The sequence below is a fragment of the Lepus europaeus genome, chromosome 20 (assembly GCF_033115175.1).
Source record: "Lepus europaeus isolate LE1 chromosome 20, mLepTim1.pri, whole genome shotgun sequence".
NCBI lineage: Eukaryota > Metazoa > Chordata > Mammalia > Lagomorpha > Leporidae > Lepus > Lepus europaeus.
Genome location: NC_084846.1, coordinates 49163907 through 49185244, shown reverse-complemented (window position 1 = coordinate 49185244; position 21338 = coordinate 49163907). Strand labels below are relative to the sequence as shown.

The following is a 21338-nucleotide window of genomic DNA, read 5'->3' as shown; positions in this document are numbered from 1 at the left end:
TCCTTCCTGAGATCTGTGTGTTTAGGAACTCAAATTTAAAAATGTACGTTTCAACCTGAATTTTTGCTTTTGTACTTTTATCTTTTGTTTTACTACCACGTGCTTGTTTTATTTTTTATACGTGTTTTATTTGTTATACAAATTTCATATATTTCCTTTATATTGTTTTAGGAACATAGTGGCACTCCACCCCACCCCCACCCCCACCCACATCCCTCCCACCCACACTCCAACCCTTCCTCCCCCTCCCTCTGGGAGAGGACTGGAACCAGAGCAACCGGGACTTGAACCCGGGCTCCGATATAGGATGTGGTGTTGGTGTAACAGCTGGGCCATGATGCCAGCCCCTTGTTCTTGACACCAGTTCTTTTACACCAGTATGCTCCCCACGCCTGCACTTCTCAGTGAGCTCTGGCCGGTAGGCCAGCCCTGGAGTACCATGAACCTTACACATGACGCTGCCCGCCCTCTTTGATTGGTGCGATGACTGTTTTTGCTGTGGCTGGGGAGGCGCTGTTTGGTGGTGGTTCTCAGGCAGGACCAAACAGCTGAGCTAAGGGGATGCTTGAGGCAGGGGTGGGTGGGGCAGAGGGAGAGCAGACAGGACAGGAAAGAACTTAGCTTGAAGGAAGAGTTCAGAGGCCACTGTGGTGCCCGCAGTGCGCAGCAGGAGGGAGGGGGCGTGTCTGGGAACGCGGCCAGGTGGCCGCCTGGGTCTGTGGGAGAACCTGGGGGTGGTGGCCTCCCCGGCCATGACCTGCAGGTGACGGTGAGCATCTCGCATGTGCCACAAACAAGTCTAAAACCAAAGTGAGACACAGACCAACAACGTCCCCTCTCACCTTTTATTGAAGATGGAGCTCACGCGGGGCAGACACCGTGTGAGGCAGCAGGTCCTACACCCTGCCGCACTCCTCAGGGCGGACTACAATGCTGGGACTTCAGCTAAAACGTCGCTGAAGAAAAACACAGAACCGCCACCCCCTCCAAACACACAGAGACGACACTGGGCATGAAATAAACATACAGGAAACACAAAAGACGACAAAAAGGGAACAAATACAAGGGTACTTCAACAGTTTGTGGGAAAATGCGATGAAAAGATGTTTTGCTGCAAAAATTTGTGAAATCCATGCAGTTTCCTCACAACACACTTTTTTTTGTGAAATTTGAAGACCCCCCCCCAACTTATGCATGGATTTCAAAAAATTTTTCACACCAAAATCCACTTATCTTTCAATTCCATTTCCCACAAACTTTTTAAAGTTCCCTGCATACGGTCTGGATTACGAACGCGAAAACAAAGAATGAACACACCCGCCTCAATCCTCAAGGCACGTACCTTGCAGAGAGGCCTGTAAGTCCTTCATGTTCTGGTCCAAGAGCTGCGAGGGAAGGAAGCTGGATCCTGCCTGCAGCTTGAGGTCTGGCTCCCCCAGGCCGGCGGCCGGGGCCGACTCCCTCAGCCGTCCGTCTCCAAACACAGCGGCCCACTCTCTGCCGAACTCGCCCTCCTCCAGGGAGGACGCACTGAACATCTCCGTCAGCAGCAGCAAGTCGTCCTTGTCAGCACCTTCGGGGTCCAGGGTCCCCGCCCCGGGGCCCGGGCCAGCTGATGGAAGTGACAAAGAACAGCTCATCACCACCGAGGGCTCGACCCCCAGGAAGAGACGCGCTGGGACTGCGCGGGACGAAGAGAAAGGCAACTGAGATACCTAAGGTCTTCAAAGTTCATGGGAGATACTTGCTATGCAAAAATTACCCTTGGATTGCAAAGGTTTTGTGCAGCGACGTAAACATCTGTTCATTCCCCTCTTCACAAGCATCGTGAAGCTCCCTCCTAAGGGATTTCAGAATGAAATGTCCAGTCCTATGCTCTCTGGCAGCCCTTCCTTCAGAGTAAGTTCAATTTCTGCTCATTAATGGAGTTGCATGGACATACTGGCCACAGAAACGCCAGAGTTTTGGTTTTTCCTTGACATAAAAGCAAATCTACCAAAACATTCTTCAGATCTCAAACAAAGCCAGGCTCAAGAGTATACTGGTCAGCCTTGTTCTTTGTGCGTACAGCTTCCAGCCTCTTCCCACGAGCCCTAAGCCCACACTGCCCAGGCTGGGACAATGAACACACCAGAGGCAGCCCGTCCTGCCACCCAAGTTAGGGAGGTGCCTCATGGAGCCCTGCCCAGGGCAGGAAGGGGGCGCAGAGCATGCTGGGAAGCCGACAATGACCAGGAAAGGCACCCATGCTTGCTCTCTGCAGGGAGCACGGGAAAGGGGTCCAGTTGGCCTGAAGGCAGCCGGGAGAGACCGGCAGGGAAAGCGAATCCAGGAACCGCCAGGGGGGCGCTGCTGGGCCACAGCTCTGGGAGGTGGAAGGGAGCCCCGGGCCCCACTTCTTGCCCTGTGACTTCAGCAGGATCCATAACTGCCCGGCATCTCTGTTTTCTCATTGCTAAGGTTACATTCATCACACCCACCCCGAGTGTGGTCAGGAAGACTGAAAGAAATAACGCCTGAGTGCGAGAGAAGATGATTATCCTTGTGAATGAGTGCTGACCAGATACTGACTGGGAGAGGGGGAGCAGCGCTATCAGAAAGGCACACGTGGTCCTATGTGGAGAATGGGAACGGACGGGTTCATTAACCGCGGCGTTGCGTGACACATAAGCATCCCCTGGACACAGCAGACGTTTTGTTGTAAGTCACGAACAGGAGGGGAAAAATCACAACTTGTATCTCTCTGCATCACACTGCACTCCAGCCCAGCTTTGTCGCGTGGAATCATCAGGTGCTCCTCAAATACACAAGCTAGCGAGGAAGCCTTGTTTTCTTTCTTAGAGCAGAGCTGCTCTGGGCTGGCTTCCCAGGATCTATTTCCAAGCATGCTTTACATAAAGATCTAAAGACGAAGGGGATTTCTGAAGTTGCTGAGCTTGGCTACAAATCAGGGAGAGGAGGGGTCCACTCCTCCTTCCTGCCTCTGGTTTGAGAAACAGGGGCACAACTTGGCTTTCATCAGCCAGCCATCTAATTTAAGCATTTTTATTGTTTGTGTTACCAAAAACGTTCTCCCTGAGACAAGGCCTGTGGGTGGGGCAGGTGCGAGGATGGGAGAAGGGCATTTTCAGCAGGCCTCTGAGGCTGCGCTGTCCCCACAGGAGGCCTGCATGTGGCCAGGGTGGGCAGGGCCAGGCCCCATCCGTGAGCGAGGGCAGGTGCTGAAATCGACATGTGCGTCCCTGCCTCCTGTCTCATGGCATTGCCCTCTGTACACGGGCCAACTTCACCAGTCTCTGCACTTCCTACTTTTGAGGGGGCTGGAATGCCCCAACCCTTTCATTGGTTTTCTCTCTGACCCAACTGAAACCAGATGATTACTGAGCCAAGCCCATTAAATTGGAACCACTTCAAATTGAGGGTGACTCAAAACCGGCCTGGGGGATGACACATTCCTTCTACGTTCACTCGACACGGCCCTCTGCCCAGTAGAAGGGGACCGGCTGTCACCTAGATGCCCGTCCAAGGACCAGCATCGCTACATTAGCAACGACAAGTGACAAACATGACACTGAGCCCTCTAGAAATGATCGGGCCTGCAGAAGTCCTGCCTTTGTGCTCGGTGGGGCTTGAGCTGTGGTATTTACAGTGACTTCAACATCTCCTCCCTCCTCCTCCGGTTCTCAGCTTCTCCACCAGATCCTGCACAACAGCTCTTAAGAGGCCTCATCCCCCCTCCCCCAAGCAGAAGCCTGACAGGCTGGCTGAGGCCTCCACGTCTGGCCATGGTGACTGGCTCTGGGACAGGCACATGCTGGAGGGGCCTCTGGGTTTTGTACGTGCAAACCGGATGGAACCTCTTTCTGTCTGTGGGATTTCAAGCCCTGGAGATGCAGATTGGAGGCTTCCTGTGATAACAAAGCCAACACGTGGAAGGCAACAGGCTGAAGAAATAGGGAGATTTCTGAAAACACTGCCTAAGCTCCTGGATCCAGCCTTGCCTAAAGCTGTCACACCACTGTGTGGCCTCAGTTACATGGACCAGTACTTAAAATATACATATATATATATATTTTTTTTTTTGAGAAGGGTTTCTATCACTTGCAACCAAAATATTCCCAATACTGTATCCTATTCTTGCAACAGAAATAAAACTATGGGTGTTAAGAATAATGATATTATGTACAGCTAGTTCTGGACACAAACTTGGACTGTACTGCAGTCTACCATTGAACCTGACCTATCATTTAGCACTCTAGTTATTTAACAGTTAAAGCAGGCTACACAGTGAGTATTTTTCCTTTCAAGAGAACTTATTACTTAGCTAAAAGCAGTGAAACTGGCACTGACTTGAACCATGAAACATGGAAACCTCCCAATTATTGCACTGATAATTAAGATGCTTGAAATTACTACACATAACTTGTAAGAAAAACTTAATTACAAGTAGAAAAGGACAGGTTTAGGTCTGTAGTCAGACAAGTCAAGACTTGAGAAATAGCAGCAGTCAGTTGGCTTGGGAGAATCATGTTATCATTTTCTTTGAAAATAATTCCACCCAACTGAGAAAAAAAATGGGGACGCACGCAGAAAGGTGATAAGGTCTTTGAGAGCAGCTCCTGTGAGAGCCACACAACTGGAGGGAGAGCTTCCTCCCACGTAGGTGAGCGAGAGCCGCCGCTGGGTCATGGCGCCCCATCCTGTTTTTATCTTAAAGGATGAGCAAAGGTTGGGGAGCGTTCAGGTGCCAAACCCACAGAGCTCCTCCAAGCCCCCTTCCCTCTCTCACAGGCTCGCGAGTCTCCACGTTTGCTTTCACGTTAGATAACCCGACCACAGGCGTTACTGTAAAAATAAAAGCCAGCAGACATGACGTAGCCACATTCTCGCCTCTCCGTCTCCAACTCCATGACCCGCCACGCACTCCCCCTTCCCTGGAAGATCAGCCCTCTCCGGGCCCTCCCCCTCCTTCCGGGAGCCTCCTCTCTTCCCACCACCATTCTGCTCCGGCATCTTTCCTCTCCGATTCTTCAGGGCTTCCCGTCCCCTGGCCTCGGGGGACTCCTGCAGGGCCCCGCTGTCTGCCCTTCCCGCCGTCTTCCTCCTCCCATGCCACACACTGTCTCGACCTTTTGTCAGCTGCCTGGAATGAGGCTCCTGTCCCCATCCTGCACTGAAACGGCTCCCTTGAGGGTGACCAGCGAGGTCCTCCTGACCAAGTCCAACTCTCTTCTTAGACGTCGGCCACGTGAGCGTTTGTGCACCACTGTCTCGCTCTGGAAATGCTGGCCTCCGGGCGGGTCCCCAGGAGGCCTCCTACCTCCTTCAAACTGCCTTCCCCACTGCCTCTTCCTAGGTCTGGTGGCCTCCAGGATTCGCCCTGAAACATCCCATCTCCCTTTCCTGCACTTTCTATCCAAGATCTTATCTGTTCTCACGGTTCCAATCTCACCTTGCAAGATTCTCAAACCTCTATCTCCTATTCGAAGTTCTTTCTTGAACTTGGATGACAGCTTCCTGTCTAGGGGGTCCTTTAAGGTTTTCCCATTGGCACTCCACAGAAGCACCCTCCTGCACGGTGTTTGCTGGGTCCATTGTGAAAGTAATTCCTGACTGAAAAACCTTCAATGGCTCCCAATGACCAGCGAGTAAAATGACACCCTTTAAACTCTGATGCAATCATTTCGGTAACCCGGCAACAGTGCCTGCTGAGAAGCCCAGGATCCAGCAACACTCCCCTGCTTGCCCTGGCTCAACATGCGTTGTTGCCTTCCTGTCTGGGGACCTGCTGGGTAGAAGATCTATCTAGATCTATTTACCTACCTACCTGTATTTCAACCAAAAAGCTGTGCTCTCTAATTCATTTTACAGATACCCAGGTTAGATGAATGGCCACAGTCGGAACTGATGGGCTACAGATGACCTGCCTCTCAGACCAAGGGGCGCTCTCTCTGTGGCACCCTGCACTGACTCATGGACCTGCTCGGGACCTCGCATGCAAACCTTGCCAACGTCTTAGCAGCGGAAGCCTCCACCACAGCACCGCGGCCAAGATGCCCATCCCTGAGCGAGCACGGACCACTGAGCTCCATGTGCGTGAAGGCCCACATGCAGCGGCAGCTGCTGACAGCTCGCTCAGGTAACGGTTTTGAAATCACACCGAGTTTCATGACCTCAGCATAAATGAGGAACACAGAGGGTGGAAACCTAACTGCGCAGGCCGACAGCGAGAGCACAGGAAAACAAACAGATAACTGTCACCTCACCCACCTTCGGGTGCGTGTGAAACAGGAAGACGCCACTCTCTGGTTTGCTCCCTGCTCCCCGCTCTCCACTTATGACTAATCTGAAAGGCTGCACATTTGCAACACAGATGAAAAGTACCCCCAACACCAGCCCTAGTGGTAACCCTCGTCGCCCAAAGACTGCATGGGGACAGAGGGATAGGAAACCACCTTACCAAGATGTTGAACGAGAAACACAGCCATCAGAGAAGGCTCCAGTGAGAACCCCTACTTGCTTAGCATTCAAGAACACGGTTTCTAAAAACTCCCTCTGGTTCAAAACGAAATGACTATAATAAGAACAGATGGGGGAACCACCCCTACCAACTCTGAAAACAAAACAATAAACCAACAGTGCTGATGCCCAGGAGTACTAAACAGGTACTTGTTGACGATCCCCAGGCCTAGCACCCATCTCAGTGCTACCCCTGGGCAACCAACCAGCCTGACAAGAGGCAGGGAACCCGGGCTAGGGCTCAGGGTCCATAGGATCCTGACGAAAGTCTTTTTGGGGTCAGTCTGGATAGAATACCACTGAGGACTGGGCACTCCGGGAGGGGCAGCGTTGGATTTCAGAAGGATCAGAATCCTGCAGAGGGCAGGCAAGTGGGGAGGTTTCTCAGGAAAGGTAAGGAGCTTCAGACTTGCCACAGGGAACCTGTGCCATGCCCAATCCCTACGGCACGTGGGACACAGCTCTGCATGAGCGGGAGCACGAGAGAGAGAGAGCAGCACGTACTGCTGGGGGCTGCAGGCTCTTGCCCGGGCCTGTGGGAGCCACTGACATTCTGCCACGTGGCCAGAGCTGAGAACCACAATTCCAGAAATGATAACTGAGGAATAGCAGCAGCTACGACATGAACAATTACTTTTTTTTTCTGGGGCTTGGCTCAGGTGCCCTTGTCCCACAGAGGGATATTTTGGGCAAGTCCCAATTGTAAGATTTAGGTGAGCTGGCTTCATCCAACTCCCTTTGCTTTTTCTTGGTCCAACTGTAAGGAACACAAAGACTTCTACATGCTGCAACTCAAGGACTGATGGCAGATCGTCACATGTGGTCCCAAGGCGATTGCACAGCCAGCTTCATGTCACTAGGTGTCTTCATCATTTAGGACATTTTTTTATAAATTATGGCCAAATACTGGTCTTCCCTTACATTATCTACTTAGTGGGAGAAAGCGATTTTGCTGGGACACGGAGTGCTTCGCCAAGCCATGGCTCTTTGTTCTAGAATGGTTGCTGCTGTCTTGGAACCACCATACCTCACTTTCGCCACGCCTCGGCTCGCAGATTGCCACTGGGCGTGAACTGGCTCTGACTGAGTCCTGTGAAACCAGTCGCCCCTGGATTAAGCTCTTTTCCTCTTGGTGTACTGTCTTGTGTATTATAATCAACATCTCACTACAGCAGTTTTCCAAAAGGCACACATTCTGAAGCCGACAAATTAATCAGTGTTCTTCAGTCATTACAAGTTCTCCGTCACCAAGAGCACCTGCTCACACTCATGGCCATGAGGCTGTCTAAGCTGATGCCACCTATGGGCTTATGACACAAAGGAGAGGCAGCAGTGGGGACGCAACACCGGTGCCTGAAGAACCAGCAGATGGAAGACCTCTCTCTCTCTCTCTCCCTCTCTCTCCCTCTCTTTCTCTCTCTGTGTGTAACTCTTTCAAAGTAAATAAAAAATCTTTAAAAAAAAAAAAAAAGATTCAATCAGTGTCTTCCCCAGCCCCCTTCCCAGAGACTTTCTTCCTCCCATGCTCACTGAATGAAAGCCACGTGGAGCTCAGGATGAAGCCAGTTCGCCCTGGCTGGCCCACAGAAGAGCCTGGCTAATCGCTAGTCCTGCAGAAATCTGTGAGAGCAGGGTACACTGCACCACCAGCCCCTGGGGCCGGGCATGGGCATGAGTTTGGCTCAAGGGTATTTTGGACTTGCGGCAAATCATTAAAATGAAAAGGCTTGGTAGGGCGGAGAACGAAGGCTAAGATGAGACTGAAAGTACTCAGGTTCTTGGGATCACTTAACTCTATCCACATCCCATGAAATCCAAGCCTCTGAGTTCTCTTTGGGGGATTATGTGGTGATTCTGGGTCTCAGAACTTGGATGTGGGACTTGGCCAGCCAAGTTCCCGCTGCATTTAACCAAGGCTGCATGGAAGTAGTGAACCACCTGCATTGCTTGTCCAGTCCTTCTGTCTCAACTTACGATCCTCCGGAGAGATACTTCGGGGCAGAAACAATGGAACACCTTTACATACAGGGTTCTCTAGTCCTGAAATTAGTCAGGCTCTTGCTGTTGGTTCCATTTTGCAAATGAGAAGAGTTTAGGCTTAGAGAGCTTACGTATAAAGCAAATGACACAAGGCCACCCAGGCCATTTACGGTAGAACCAGTACCCAAATCCATGTCTGTCTGCTTCTGAAAGCCAGGTCTTCCCTCTTACTACAGTGTGTGTCCTTTGACGGAACTTTTAGCTTTAATGGTTTACACATGATGAAATTAATTAACGTAATGATGAGAGACCCAGGTGTACTCGTTTGACTTGTGCATATTTAAGGTCATTAATGAAGACAGTCACCTAACCACAATTCCCTTAGAAATGAAAAGCTATTTAAAAACATGAACATTACATTTTCTTGCATGTAAAAAAGGAACTAAATTATAACACTGAAGAAATACATGAATCTTACCGCCTTCCTCAGATTTCATGTCTAATAGTCCATCTATGGGTCCTTCAGGGGAGGGAAAAGAAAAGCAAATGTGAGTGAGGCTTTCATTCTGTAAGACACTTGAGTCAAATTACTAAATCTGAGTAGTTTTCCTTCATCTAGCTTACCTGTACATGCACTATGCATCGCACTTCTGTCTAAGGCAGAGAAAACATCTTTTCCATCTTCAGCTGTAAAATAACGTATGTTATCATCACCAGCTCAGGGTAGTGGGCATGCTCATACGCCATTGCAGTGTAAGGCAAATGCATAGCTTTTAGGAAGAAACACACCCACGAACTCATCCGTGTAGAAGCAGGGGTCCTCAGATTCCATTTTACTTAGCTACTGGCTCTCAGTGAATGCTGAGTTAACAGCCCCAAATCTTGGCTTTGTTGGGGAGGTAACTCAAAAATTATATGACACCATTCTAACCATTCTCCTACCATGGAGAAATGTGGGACTTAAGCAATTGACAGTGACCTGATGCTGGTGAGTGTTAGCCATATGTGCCTGGCTAAAACGGAAAGTCAGGTCTCTAAGTTAAAGAATCAGCAAAAGCTATCAACCTCACAGGTGCAAACACACATTGAGCATCTGTGGATCCCTTCACACTGCAACAACACTACGAGACAGTAAACCACTGCCAGTTGCCCAGGGTTTCACGGGTGAGAAAATGAACAGGTGGAACACAGGGGGCGTTTTGGGCAGCACAGGTTGTCTTGCATGCTGGTACAATGGTAGCTTATACAGGTGTGACACCCATAAAATGCACAATGCCAAGACTGAGTCCTAATGTAAATTATAAATTTGGGTGATAATGATGTATCAGTGTAGGCTCACTGATTAAAACAAATACACCATACAGGTGTACGACGTTGATAGAAAGGCTATGCATATGATGGGGCAAGGGCTCTGTGGAAAATCTGTTATTTGCATCCAATTTTTCTGTGAACCATAAGCTGTTCTAAAGTGTACATCTATGTAGTAAAACAGCATTAAACTTGATCTATGTCATTGGGACTTTCTGTAGGTCACAGCATAAGAGATGATACTTCATTATAATAGGTTCCATTCTATGTACATATAATACAAGGTGATTGCATAATAGTTTGAGATTGTAAATGTCAATGCCACAGCTGACATATATGGTGCAAGGAAAAAGAAAATTTGATTCCCCTGCATTCTTAAATATTGTATGAATATGTAATTTAGATAGATTTGTAATTTGTATGCATGTATAATAGAGTTGCTAATTTCCCACAGATCTAGAAGTTTTATATTTAATGACCCTGACTCATACATGAGTGATTCTCACCGTTGGTCCAGTGAGGAACAGTAAGGGCAGAGGGCTTGGATCAGTGTAGACATAGAGAGCTCTCCCAGGGCCCAGTGAGATCAGGCCCAGCCTCTCCACCTTCTCCAGCTTCTCGCTGCCCGCTCCTGTTCTAGAACATCATTCCTCTGATCCTTGCCTGGTCTTCCTTCCCCATCGCCTGTGCCTTGGCTCTTCTGCTCGGACAAGTCACACACTAGCACTTCCCTTAGCTTGTTCCCTTATCTCCTCAAACAAGTGGGGCACCTGCTCACGTGCCCAGAGCCCGTGCAGCTCCTCCTTTGTTGCTCTCCCCAAAGTAGGAGTTGCCTGATGACTTGTGTCATCGTTAGGCTACTATCTGCTGCTCCTCTTGACTGGGAGGGTCTGAGTGTGTCTGCCCAGAGCCCAGTGCCACACCTGGCACCATGGCTGCTGTCAGTGAACATCTGCTGAGCAAGTCCATGGGTGAAGACAGACGCATGTGAACGGGGGACAGGAAGCCAAGCATCAGACCCCAAAAAGTGAGCGTTTTTGTTTTCTGCTGAAAGGCCGGCAGGAACGAAGCCAGTGAAGGAGTGAAGGGGGAGACGAGTAAAGCAGGTGAAGCAAGGGGTTGGCAGAGCTGGAAGACGAATGGGGCAGAGGGGAGCTCCAGGCTCTGCTCGGCCGAGCCCCATCCCCCGGAAGGGCCACCAGGGCAAAGGGAGCGGCAGGCAGAGGCAGACGGGCCTCGGGGAGGGCAGGCTGAATGGAGGGCTGTGGTGATGTCAGTTCTCTTCCTAACACCTGCACGCTGTCCCCTGCATCTCCGTGGACCTCCAGTCCCGGTGAAAGGCTCACGGTGTGCTCTGTTCCTGCGTGAAAGGCGGAGCCAGGGAAATCCGGCAGCCATGGCAGGTGCAGAGAGTGCCGGTGGGCGAGCCCTTCACCGGGACCTGAGCCCATTCCCTACCACATCAGGTGCAGCTCACCCAAGGCACGAGGACCCGGCGGAGCAGTGCCTGCGCTGTCGCGTCCCGTCTCCCTAACAATGACCAACACTCAAGAAGCTCCCAAAACCAAGCTCCCCCAGTGCACTAACGCAATCTTCCTAAGCCGGTCTATTAGAAGTAGTATAGGTAACAGCCAAAACTGACATCTGCCGCGGCCCGAATTGCTGCCGGCTCTCACGTGCCTGCTTCTCGCAAGCCCCGCTGCTGAAGTGACTGTTTTCCTGAACTTCGGAAGTTCCCTTGCCCAGCCCCTCGGCAGTGCCAGTGGTTTGACCTGATTGATAAGTGAACACATAAACGTGACACGGCAGGAAGCACATTAACCTGCCTCTTCTCCACTAAAAGCATAAAGGCCCGAGGGGGAGTCTGTCCACGAAGAAAGGGAGTCGGCGGCCGGGCAGGAAGAAGCCTTCTGTAGCAACACCAAATAAAAATCCAAACTCACTCTGAAAACCAGGGGAGTCCGTGCGCTGGTTTTCGTCCTCTAATGAAATTAGTCTGGAAAGAAAAAAGTTTAATTATCAAGTTCTGCAAGTGACAAAGTTTACGATATACAGCCAATAAAGATACATTTCTTCAGTTATAGGGACAACACACACACACACACAGGCAGAAAGGTCACCATTCAGTCATGTACAGGCTGGGGAAATACATTTTCTGGCTTTCCGGCCCATTCCATAGATTCTTGAGAATCTAGATGGGTCGTTAGGGACAACAAAGACAGGCCATACCGTAAAACACCAGCGGCCAAGCGGCCATGTATTCGGATTTCTGATGTTACAGGGACAGGAGGCAGGACAGTGGGGCCCCCTTCCAATCTGGTCTACCTGTCTATTGCCCTATCTTTAAAGAAAAAGACACACCATCACCCTGAATCTCGTTTGGTGCCTTTGAACCTTCCTCCTGCCACCAGGCTTCATCTGTGCCTGTTCTTTCTGAACACAGTTCTTGTTAAATATTCATAGAAATTTTAAATCATTGCTGGATTATGCTTTTGGAATCTTTATTTATTTATTTTGACAGGCAGAGTGGATAGTGAGAGAGACAAAGAGAAAGGTCTTCCTTTTTGCCTTGGTTCACCCTCCAATGGCCGCTGCGGCCGGCACATCGCACTGATCCGAAGCCAGGAGCCAGGTGCTTCTCCTGGTCTCCCATGCAGGTGCAGGGCCCAAGGACTTGGGCCATCCTCCACTGCCTTCCCGGGCCATAGCAGAGAGCTGGCCTGGAAGAGGGGCAACCGGGATAGAATCCGGCGCCCCAACCGGGACTAGAACCCGGTGTGCTGGCGCCGCAAGGCAGAGGATTAGCCTGTTAAGCCACGGCGCCGGCCTTCCTTTTGGAATCTTTAAAGATGGCATAATAAAATACAATAGAAAACAATTTAGTTCAGATGACTCGAGAGAATTCTGAGTAGTTCTCTTCTGAGCAAAGGCGAACACTTTGTCTTGAATGCATTAACCCACATGGTGAAAAGAAAGTGCTGGAACTCACTCCAGGCCCACCACTTACTACACAAGCGTGGTGGGCAGGCCGTTACCAGCCCCAGGCCTCACCTCCGTCAGCTGCACAAGGGGGAAGTGCCAGCCTGCAACACACTGAGGGTTACTGGGGCAAGAGTGGCATGCATGAAGCACCTAGCACCGTGCCAGCGCGCAGCTGGTCTGCAGTGAATGACAGCTAAGCCCTATTACCATTATCAGCAATAGGTTAACGGTGTTCTGAGAACAACCTTCTGTTCTGATATGGGTCAGATTTCATAATCCGCTCCACCATGGAAACAGAAGAACTGACTTCATTCGCCACCAAGGACATTTTCTAGAGTTTGCTTTCAAATGAAAAAGCACCAGTGTTGGCAGAACATATTCCCATGGGACAAAAATACATCTGAGGTTTTCTTTACAAAGACAGTGCAAATAGGCCCGTCTCCTCCTAAGATTGTCATCTGAATGTTTCGTGTGGCAGAGGAGTAGCAGGCAGAGGCGAGGGCGTTGATTTTGCTTTCCAGTGTCAGCCAGTTCCAGCGTTAACCACAGTCTGCAGGCTATTCTGTCTCCATAGAAAACCACAAGGATGCACACTTGAACCTGCTCCTTGCTGGGCGAGATTAGGAGGTGTGCACCGCACAAGCTGACAGCTTCATCTTCATGTTCAAAATGATGGGAGGTGCCTCTTCTGATCAAAGAGAGGCCAGGCATGGCGATGGAGCTGCCACTTCCTGCCCTGGAAGCCGCGCTCTCTGCTTCACAGAGAAAACAGAAAGTCTCAGCAGAACAAAAACGGCGTCAAAACGCAACCGTTCTGCAGACTCTCACCTCGACGCGCCACATGACAGAAAGGCAGTGTCACAGGGCATCCGCTCCTCCGAGGGAAAAAACCGGGGGATGTACTGTCCAGGGCAGCACCTTGTGAGAAGGGGACAGAGGAGCAGGCAGGGGCGCAAGGCTGGGGCTGTGACCCCAGACAGAGAGCCAGGCCATGTGTGCACACTGACCCGCCTTGCCCCAGTCAGCTTCTCACAAGGACCGCAGATGGGGGTCTCCTGTTGGGCTAAGCGAGGCCTAGGCTTGCAGGTACCCGTGCTCAGGCAGTTTGGCCTTGACGTGCGTACAGAGGAAGACAGTCAGTCACTCAGTGCCCAAGACCCCAGTTCCACACGGGGCTGCCCTCTGCCCGGGACTTACTGACTCGACTCCTGCATGGGTGCTTCTACACTGTCCTGCTGGGCAACCTTCCTCTTCTCTTCTTTCTCAACAAGTTTCTTCACTGGGTCTTGTAAGCTCTTCATCGTGTGCAGCGGGTACGGAAGAAAGGGAGGGAGGGCAAAAAGAAAAGACATCAGTTAAAACACTTAACTGCCACTGGTCCCAGCAACCAAACCTGGAATTCGAGGGCTTGGGAGATTAATCTTGAGCCAGTCAGGTGGACAGAAATAAAATTTGTATGTCAAAGCCACAATGCCCCCCTAGACTTACGTTTTCCCTTTTGTGATAAGTTATTAGTAGGAAGGCCTTTTGGCTATTGCTAGCTTTATTTTTGCAGCTTCATGCAGCTGAGATAAACACTGTCCTGCTGGCAGCCCACACACTGACGAGTCACAGCTTCCCGCCACCAAAGACTAGACAATTTGATTTTATTTCTAAGCTTGTTCGCTATTTTGCAACCTAAAAGCTGCTTTTAGAAAAATACCAGAAAACAAAACCTTTTTTTTTTTCAAACCCCAAATAGTGGCTGAGCATACTCTGACAACGCCCACAAGTGGACAAAGCAGGTGCGCCAAATCTTGGCAGATTAAAAGCAGGTGAGAGCCTTTTTGGGCACATATTTGTTGGAGGCACTGTTTTGAAAGTGTATTAAATATTTTAGAAGTGTTTTCTTTTTTTTTCAAAAGCAAGTGCCTCGAAACTACATACCAATGAAACAAACCAAAAAGAGAGAAAGTAAAAATATTCCTGTAACAACTGAACAAGGAGGTCTACAAAAACATCTCTTTGTCTGGACCTAATTAAAATACAAATCTACAAATACAAAAGAAACAAGGCAAGATACTTATCCATCTCACAGCCTCAGAATTACTAACATCCAAGTCCTCATTCTTGGGCCTTCCTCTCCTCTCCTGGCTTCCTCTTCCTAGTGTGCCACACACAGAAGGAGGCAATCGAGTTCCATAACCACCTGGATCGATTAGTAATGGCTGACTGGAGAGCAGGGTAAGGACAGTTCTAAGGCTGGATCAGGGCAGAGCAGAGCTGTGATTGATTTTGGAGTCTGCCATGAACGGCAGATGGATACTGGCGTGACTCCTCCTCACGGCCAGCTCTTCCCCTGCAGAGTAATCTCCCTAAACACCCACGCCATCAAGAGCCTGCACTGGTTCCCCTTCTCGTCTCAGCCTCTCTGCCTGATTTGAAGGATCTCCTCTCTCAACTCTCCCTGTGCACTTCGTACTATCCCCAGACATGGGCTTTCCACTCAGTGAGACCTTTGCCTCTGCTTGCTTTACAAACCCCAGAGCAGTGTCCATGACTTTTGTTAAAGCTTCATTAAGCATGCCAAGTTCAAGAACAGTCCTTCTAACTCCACACTGCACTGAGAGTCTTACTAATATTTAATCATAAATCCTGTATTAGTTTTGCCTCTTAATTCTTATTGCTTATTTATTTTTACATGTATTACCTCATCTTATATTAATAATTCTACATCTATTAAAAAAAGTAGAAGAGAGGACTTTGGATATTTTTCTCCTCATAGACATGCTGACTGCTTGAGAAGATAACATTTACCCTGATTGGACACCATGCAACATACTGAAACATCATAAAAATGTATTTTTAAATTTTAATGAATACTTTTAAAATTAGAAAAATAATAGATGTAGAAAGTTTGGAAAATACAAAAAGTAAAAAGCAATCATAATTCCATTCCCCTAAAATTTATTTCATATATTCTCTTTTTTTAAGATTTATTTATTTATTCAAAAGTCAGAGTTACCGAGAGAGAGGAGAGGCAGAGAGGCAGAGAGAGAGAGAGAGAGAGAGAGAGAGGTCTTTCATCTGCTAGTTCACTCCCCAATTGGCTACAATGGCCGGAGCTGCGCTGATCTGAAGCTAGGAGCCAGGAGCTTCTTCCGGGTCTCCCACACAGGTGCAGGGGCCCAAGGACTTGAATCATCTTCTACTGCTTTCCCAGGCCACAGCAGAAAGCTGGATCAAAGTGGAGCAGCTGGGTCCCAAATGGGATGCCGGCGCTTCAGGCCAAGGCATTAACCCGCTGCGCCACAGCGCTGGCCCCGATATATTCTCTTTTTTTATACTTACACTACTTACATAAATAGGATTGCTGTATATCTGTATCTTACAGAGATATTCTTAAATATAATTTGTATACACATTCATAATCAAAAATTGTAATTAGAGTGCAGGATATACAAAAAATTGTATATGTCCTAAACAAACTGAAATAGACAAGTGTGCATTCATTCACCAATATTCCAACACAGGTCCAAGCTCTTCTCTGCATCTATGTCCCTGATTTGAGTTCTGAAGCATTTTCTTGCAAAAAGCACACCCATATGTCATTGAAATCATTTAATTATTTTCAATTGGCACATAAAAATTACACCTACTTTTAGAGTACACTTGATGTGCTTGTTTGATACACAAACACTGTAGAATATTCAAATCAGGATAAGTCCATCTACATCCTCAAATGATTTGTTTGTGATGAAAACTCTCAAAATCCTTCTGGTTTTTTTGAACTATATGGTAGGTTGTTGTCTATGATCACCAGAACTTATTTTTCCCATCTAACTGTAACTCAGTACTAACCTCTCCTCATCTCTCCCTTTCTCTTCTTCTCCTGCAACCTCTGGTAATCATTAATCTACTCTCAACATCCACGGGAACAATTTCTTTAGATTCCATCTATGAAAAAGATCACGTGGTATTTCACATTGTGTGCTTGGTTTATTATGCTTAACATAGTGACCACCAGTTCCATCCACGGTGTGGCAAATGGCAGGATTTCATCCTTTTTATGAGTAAGTAGTATTTCCATTACCTCTCTGTATGTGTTCTCTACCCGCTCATCAGCTGATGGACACGTAAGCCATTCCAGCTCTTCGCCATCGTCAAAGCACTGCGGTAAACATTTCAGTGCAGGTGGCAGCAGCCAATCTCGTTTCCTTTGGGTATGTTCCTGGCAGGACTTCTAGATCATACAGTATGTACATGTGTAATTTCTTAAGGAGCTCCCATACTGCTTTCTGAACTGGCTGTACCAATTTACGTTCCTAGCAACAGCGTGGAAGGCTTCCCTTGTCCTTGCCTGCACGTGTTTCATCATTGTTGACGTCAGCCACTCTAACTCTGCTGCCATTTCTAACGACTCCACATTTCTGGATATTTAGATGAGTCATCAGCGAACAAACAGTGCCTGAGCACCTATCGAGCGCCAGGTGCTAGTTTGCGTGCTGTGGATACACCAGTGAACATGACAGACAAAATAACCAGGTTGGTGCAGGCACGTAATTGAAATGAAGGGTTTGAGAGTGACTGGGTCATCACTTCAGCCGGCATGATGTCTTCTCTGGGAAGTGACATTTCAGCTGAAAGCCGAATGACAGGAAGGAGCCAGCCATGTGCAGCTCAGAACAGGGAGCAGGATACCGAGGCCCAGAGGTGGGAATGGCTTGGCTTCTTGAAGAACCAAAAGAATGCTTCTAGGGCTGCTGTCAAGTTGGCAAGGGTTCCAGTCTCACAAGACAGGAACACACACAGAGGAGAACACTCCTGTACCCAGAATCAGTCTTTAACATTTTGCCCCATTTTGTTTCATCATATACTTTTTTTTTGTCTCTCTAATGCATGACAACTAAATGCAATAGGTGATCCTAGGCTGCAATCTTTGCCTGGACAGGGAAATACTACAAAGGACAGCATTAGGACTAATGAGACCATCAGAACAACATCTGTATTCTAGATGCTCATGATTTTTTTTTTATAGAGCCCTAAGCACCCTGGAAAAGATGTGTGCATGCATGCACGTTGTGTATTTTAGAAGTGAGCAACCACTTGGCTGTCAAAGACGTCCTCTTTTCAACAGATCTGCCAGTCATAGCATTTATACACACATACACACACTCACACGTGGTTTTATTCCCCAGAGTATGTCCAACTCTGATGGCAGGCAAACCAGGCGTATTTTCAGCTAAGGTTCTGATTGGCTCCAAAGACTCATTTTTAGCTTCTGTGACACTTGCCCAGGCCTCCTGGTTTGCTCAATTATCTTCTCATAGTGCTTCCTTTTCATCAATCAACACTAGGCTGGGCCAGGACATGTCTGCTCTCAGCTGGCCATGTCCAGCTGCCCCAGGCCTGCCCTCAAGCCTTGAGATGCCCTTGACAGCACTACGGTTATCATCCCTCTGTCTCCAGACTGACCTCCCCTCAGAACCACACGTGAGCAGCTCGCAGACACCCCTGTCGTAATGTAAACCGCTCACTCCTTTTCCACCCCTTCCCTGCTGGGCCATTAGCAGGGACTCACTCTTTGGCTCCCTGTGGCCACCATCACAGCTAAAGTTACTGCGCTCCACGACAGAATGGCTGCAGTTCCAATCACTATTTTAATTATCATTCATTCCTGTGACAGCCGCTTCTCTCTTCCTGCCATTGCCAATGTCCTTCCAACAATTTGGTTGCTGCAGCTCAAGGGAGTTGCTAAATGTGTACTTGTTGGTTAATAATATATGTAAGGTTAAACTGAATAAATTAGAGCTCTTTAGCTCAGAAATTGAAAGGCTTGGCGAAGAGCATGAAAACGTTTATAAAACCACAAGCAAAACTGATAGTGAGCACACGGGATTGTTTATGAAATATCACAACAAAGGGGAATCTTGTTGTGTGTACACACGTGCACACACACACATATATCAGCTTAACTGAGAGAGAATTCACACACTGTAGAACTCACCCATTTTAAAAATGTGTAACTGAACAGTTTATAGTGTATCCACAGAGTTGTACAGACTTCATCCCAATCAATTTTAGAACATTTTCAAGGGGCAAGTCTTGAAGCAAGAAAGAGTTTTTGGACGAACCTAAGCTAAACAGTCTACACAGCAAGTAAAATACACCTGTCACGTATGGCGTTTGTTTCTTACAACGGATGTTACACACTGGAGATGTGAAGAGGCCGAGGGAGACTTGAGAAAATCACAGAGGCCAAATCACACCCCCATCCGTCCTTGCAAATGCGTCCCTGGATGTGACTTCTACAGGACGGCCCACTTTCCCCAGGGCTGGATTACAAAGGCGAAACTGTGGGCAGAGGATGGAAGTGAGTTCTTCAAATTATTTTGAAGTCTACAAGTCAGTTGAAAATGCTTAACCTTACAGCACCCATAGAAGTCAGGACGAACTATCTTCTCTGTTACATGAACATCTGCTCAGACAAAACGAACGTGAGACTTTTGGCTGGCTGTGTTCGGATGAGGCAGCCATCAGAACTATTTCCAGTCCCTGGCTGATGGAAGCCATGTTCAAATGCATATCCAGAAATGAAAGTGCAATGCACTCTATTCTGAACCTCAAACTCACTCGGTCCTTCATGAAAACTGCTTGCGACAGACACCGTGTGGTAGAGACGCACAGCATCCTACAGGACCGAGAGGCTGCCCGGGGAGGGAAGCATGTTTCTGGGTGAACCTTTCTCTATCAGGGCTGCGCCGACATGCTAATCATTTCTGTCAATGCTTAAATGGTTGCGGGAAGCACATACACAATACAATACCTAAGACAGTGCGACAGAAGACACGTGCCGATGGAGCCTGCAGAAGTGTCTTAGAAAGCCAACAGCTTCACGTGATGAGAGTTACTACTTCCTGTATCAGGAGAATAAAAGCAGCAGCAACAGTCAACCAAATGAAAGCAAAACCACTCAGCAAAACAACTACACACACACAAGGCCAGCAGCCAGCTCTGACAGCCTAAATTTAGTATTTAACGTAGACAACGGAGCAACATTTCCTGTAATCTTTAATTATGACATTTAGCCTTTTGTGCTACTTTCCATTAATTACACTGTATGTATAGGGAAGACGCCAAATAATTTTATACAGAAGTACTCAAAATAATGGGGCATGTTTAGAAGATGCTGAACTTGGTTAGGTGTGTGTGTGTGTGTGTGTATGTTTATATAATTAGTAGCACATGAGAAATAAAAAAAAAAAAAACAGGCTGCAATGAGCCCAGCAATTCATGGGCATTTAGTGCCTGTGTGCTCTCCCATTCACACCACACACTTAGAAAGGACAAGGACAACTAGATAAGGAATCAGCTCTCCAAGGAGCACTATTAAACTGGACTGGAGATAATCCTGCACTGTAGTATAGAACAGAAAAGCCAAAGAGTAAAATCAGAGAAGAATGATCGCAATCACGGGGCAGGCATTTGGCCTGGAGGTTACGATGCCCACGTCCTACTGCAGTACCTGCCTCCGATACCTATCGCTGGCTCCTGACTCCAGCTTCCCGCTAAGGCAGACTCCGGGAGGCAGCAGACACGACTGAAGTAGTTGGGTTCCTGGCACCCAAGTGAAGGCCTGGATTGACTTCCTGGCTCTAGGCTTTGACTGGAGCCAGTCCTAGCCATCGCAGGCATTTGGCGAATGAACCAGCAAGTGGGAATTCTGCCCCCTCTCTGCATAGCTCTCAAATAAATAAATTGTAAAAGTTTTAATCCTAAGTAAGACATACACTCATATTTTTTAAAGTAAGATGGAAAATTGGTAGTTGGCAGGCAGCAGGATGTGCTGGAGACAGACAGACTGAGGGACGGATGAAGCAGTGCTGTGAAATGGACACGCACCTCGCATCTGGGGGTCTCCATTTACCCCTGAGAACGCGGGGGTAATGGCCAGCATGCCTTTCTCGGAATACAGCGAGGAAGAACTGATCGGGTCCTGCAGTGCAGGGCTGACCAAGCTGGCAGCCAGAACACGCTCTCTCATCGGAGCTTTCTAAAGCCCTGGTGGGACTTGGATGTCTGTGTCAGGTTCTGCACCCATGTTCTCCACATATGATAAACACTGTACTCCTGACCTCCAGACATGGGGAAGCAGACTCAGAGAGGCAGGCAGCTCACTTCAGGCCATTCAACCACAAGGTGAAACAGTGTGCGAATCCAGGCCTCTCCAGTGTCACAGCTAGTTAAGAAATGGTTCTGAGTGGCCAAGCCAAACTCCCACTTCAGTGGGAGGTGCCAAGGAAACAGAGGGCTTCATTCCAAGTTCAAGAAGAAGAAGAGCCACGTGTTCCTAGGTGTCTACCGCCTGCTATGTAAATGACACCCTTTGGCTATAAGCATATCCTGCTACATGTTACTTTTAATTGGAAGTTTACAGCTGTACTTTTGCAAAGTATCTATTTATGTGAAAGGGAGAGAGAGAAAGACAAAGATCTTCTACTCAGGGGCTCATTCCTCAGACACCTGCGACAGCCGCAGCTGGGACAGGCTGAAGTCAGGAGTCCAGAACT

General features: G+C 48.4%; 1 protein-coding gene across 3 annotated transcripts in view; it reads right to left on the bottom strand.

Moving 5' to 3' along the window:
* The window catches only part of ICA1 (islet cell autoantigen 1), a 147614-nt gene that overhangs the window by 11212 nt on the left and 115064 nt on the right, over positions 1-21338 (bottom strand). For all 3 annotated transcript variants that reach the window (XM_062179033.1, XM_062179035.1, XM_062179034.1), the window contains 5 exons: positions 13987-14084; positions 11751-11803; positions 9124-9186; positions 8978-9019; positions 1343-1612 (listed from right to left, as the gene is read on the bottom strand). In XM_062179033.1, coding sequence (XP_062035017.1) covers positions 1343-1612; positions 8978-9019; positions 9124-9186; positions 11751-11803; positions 13987-14084 — 526 coding nt within the window. The remainder of the gene's footprint in view (positions 1-1342; positions 1613-8977; positions 9020-9123; positions 9187-11750; positions 11804-13986; positions 14085-21338) is intronic.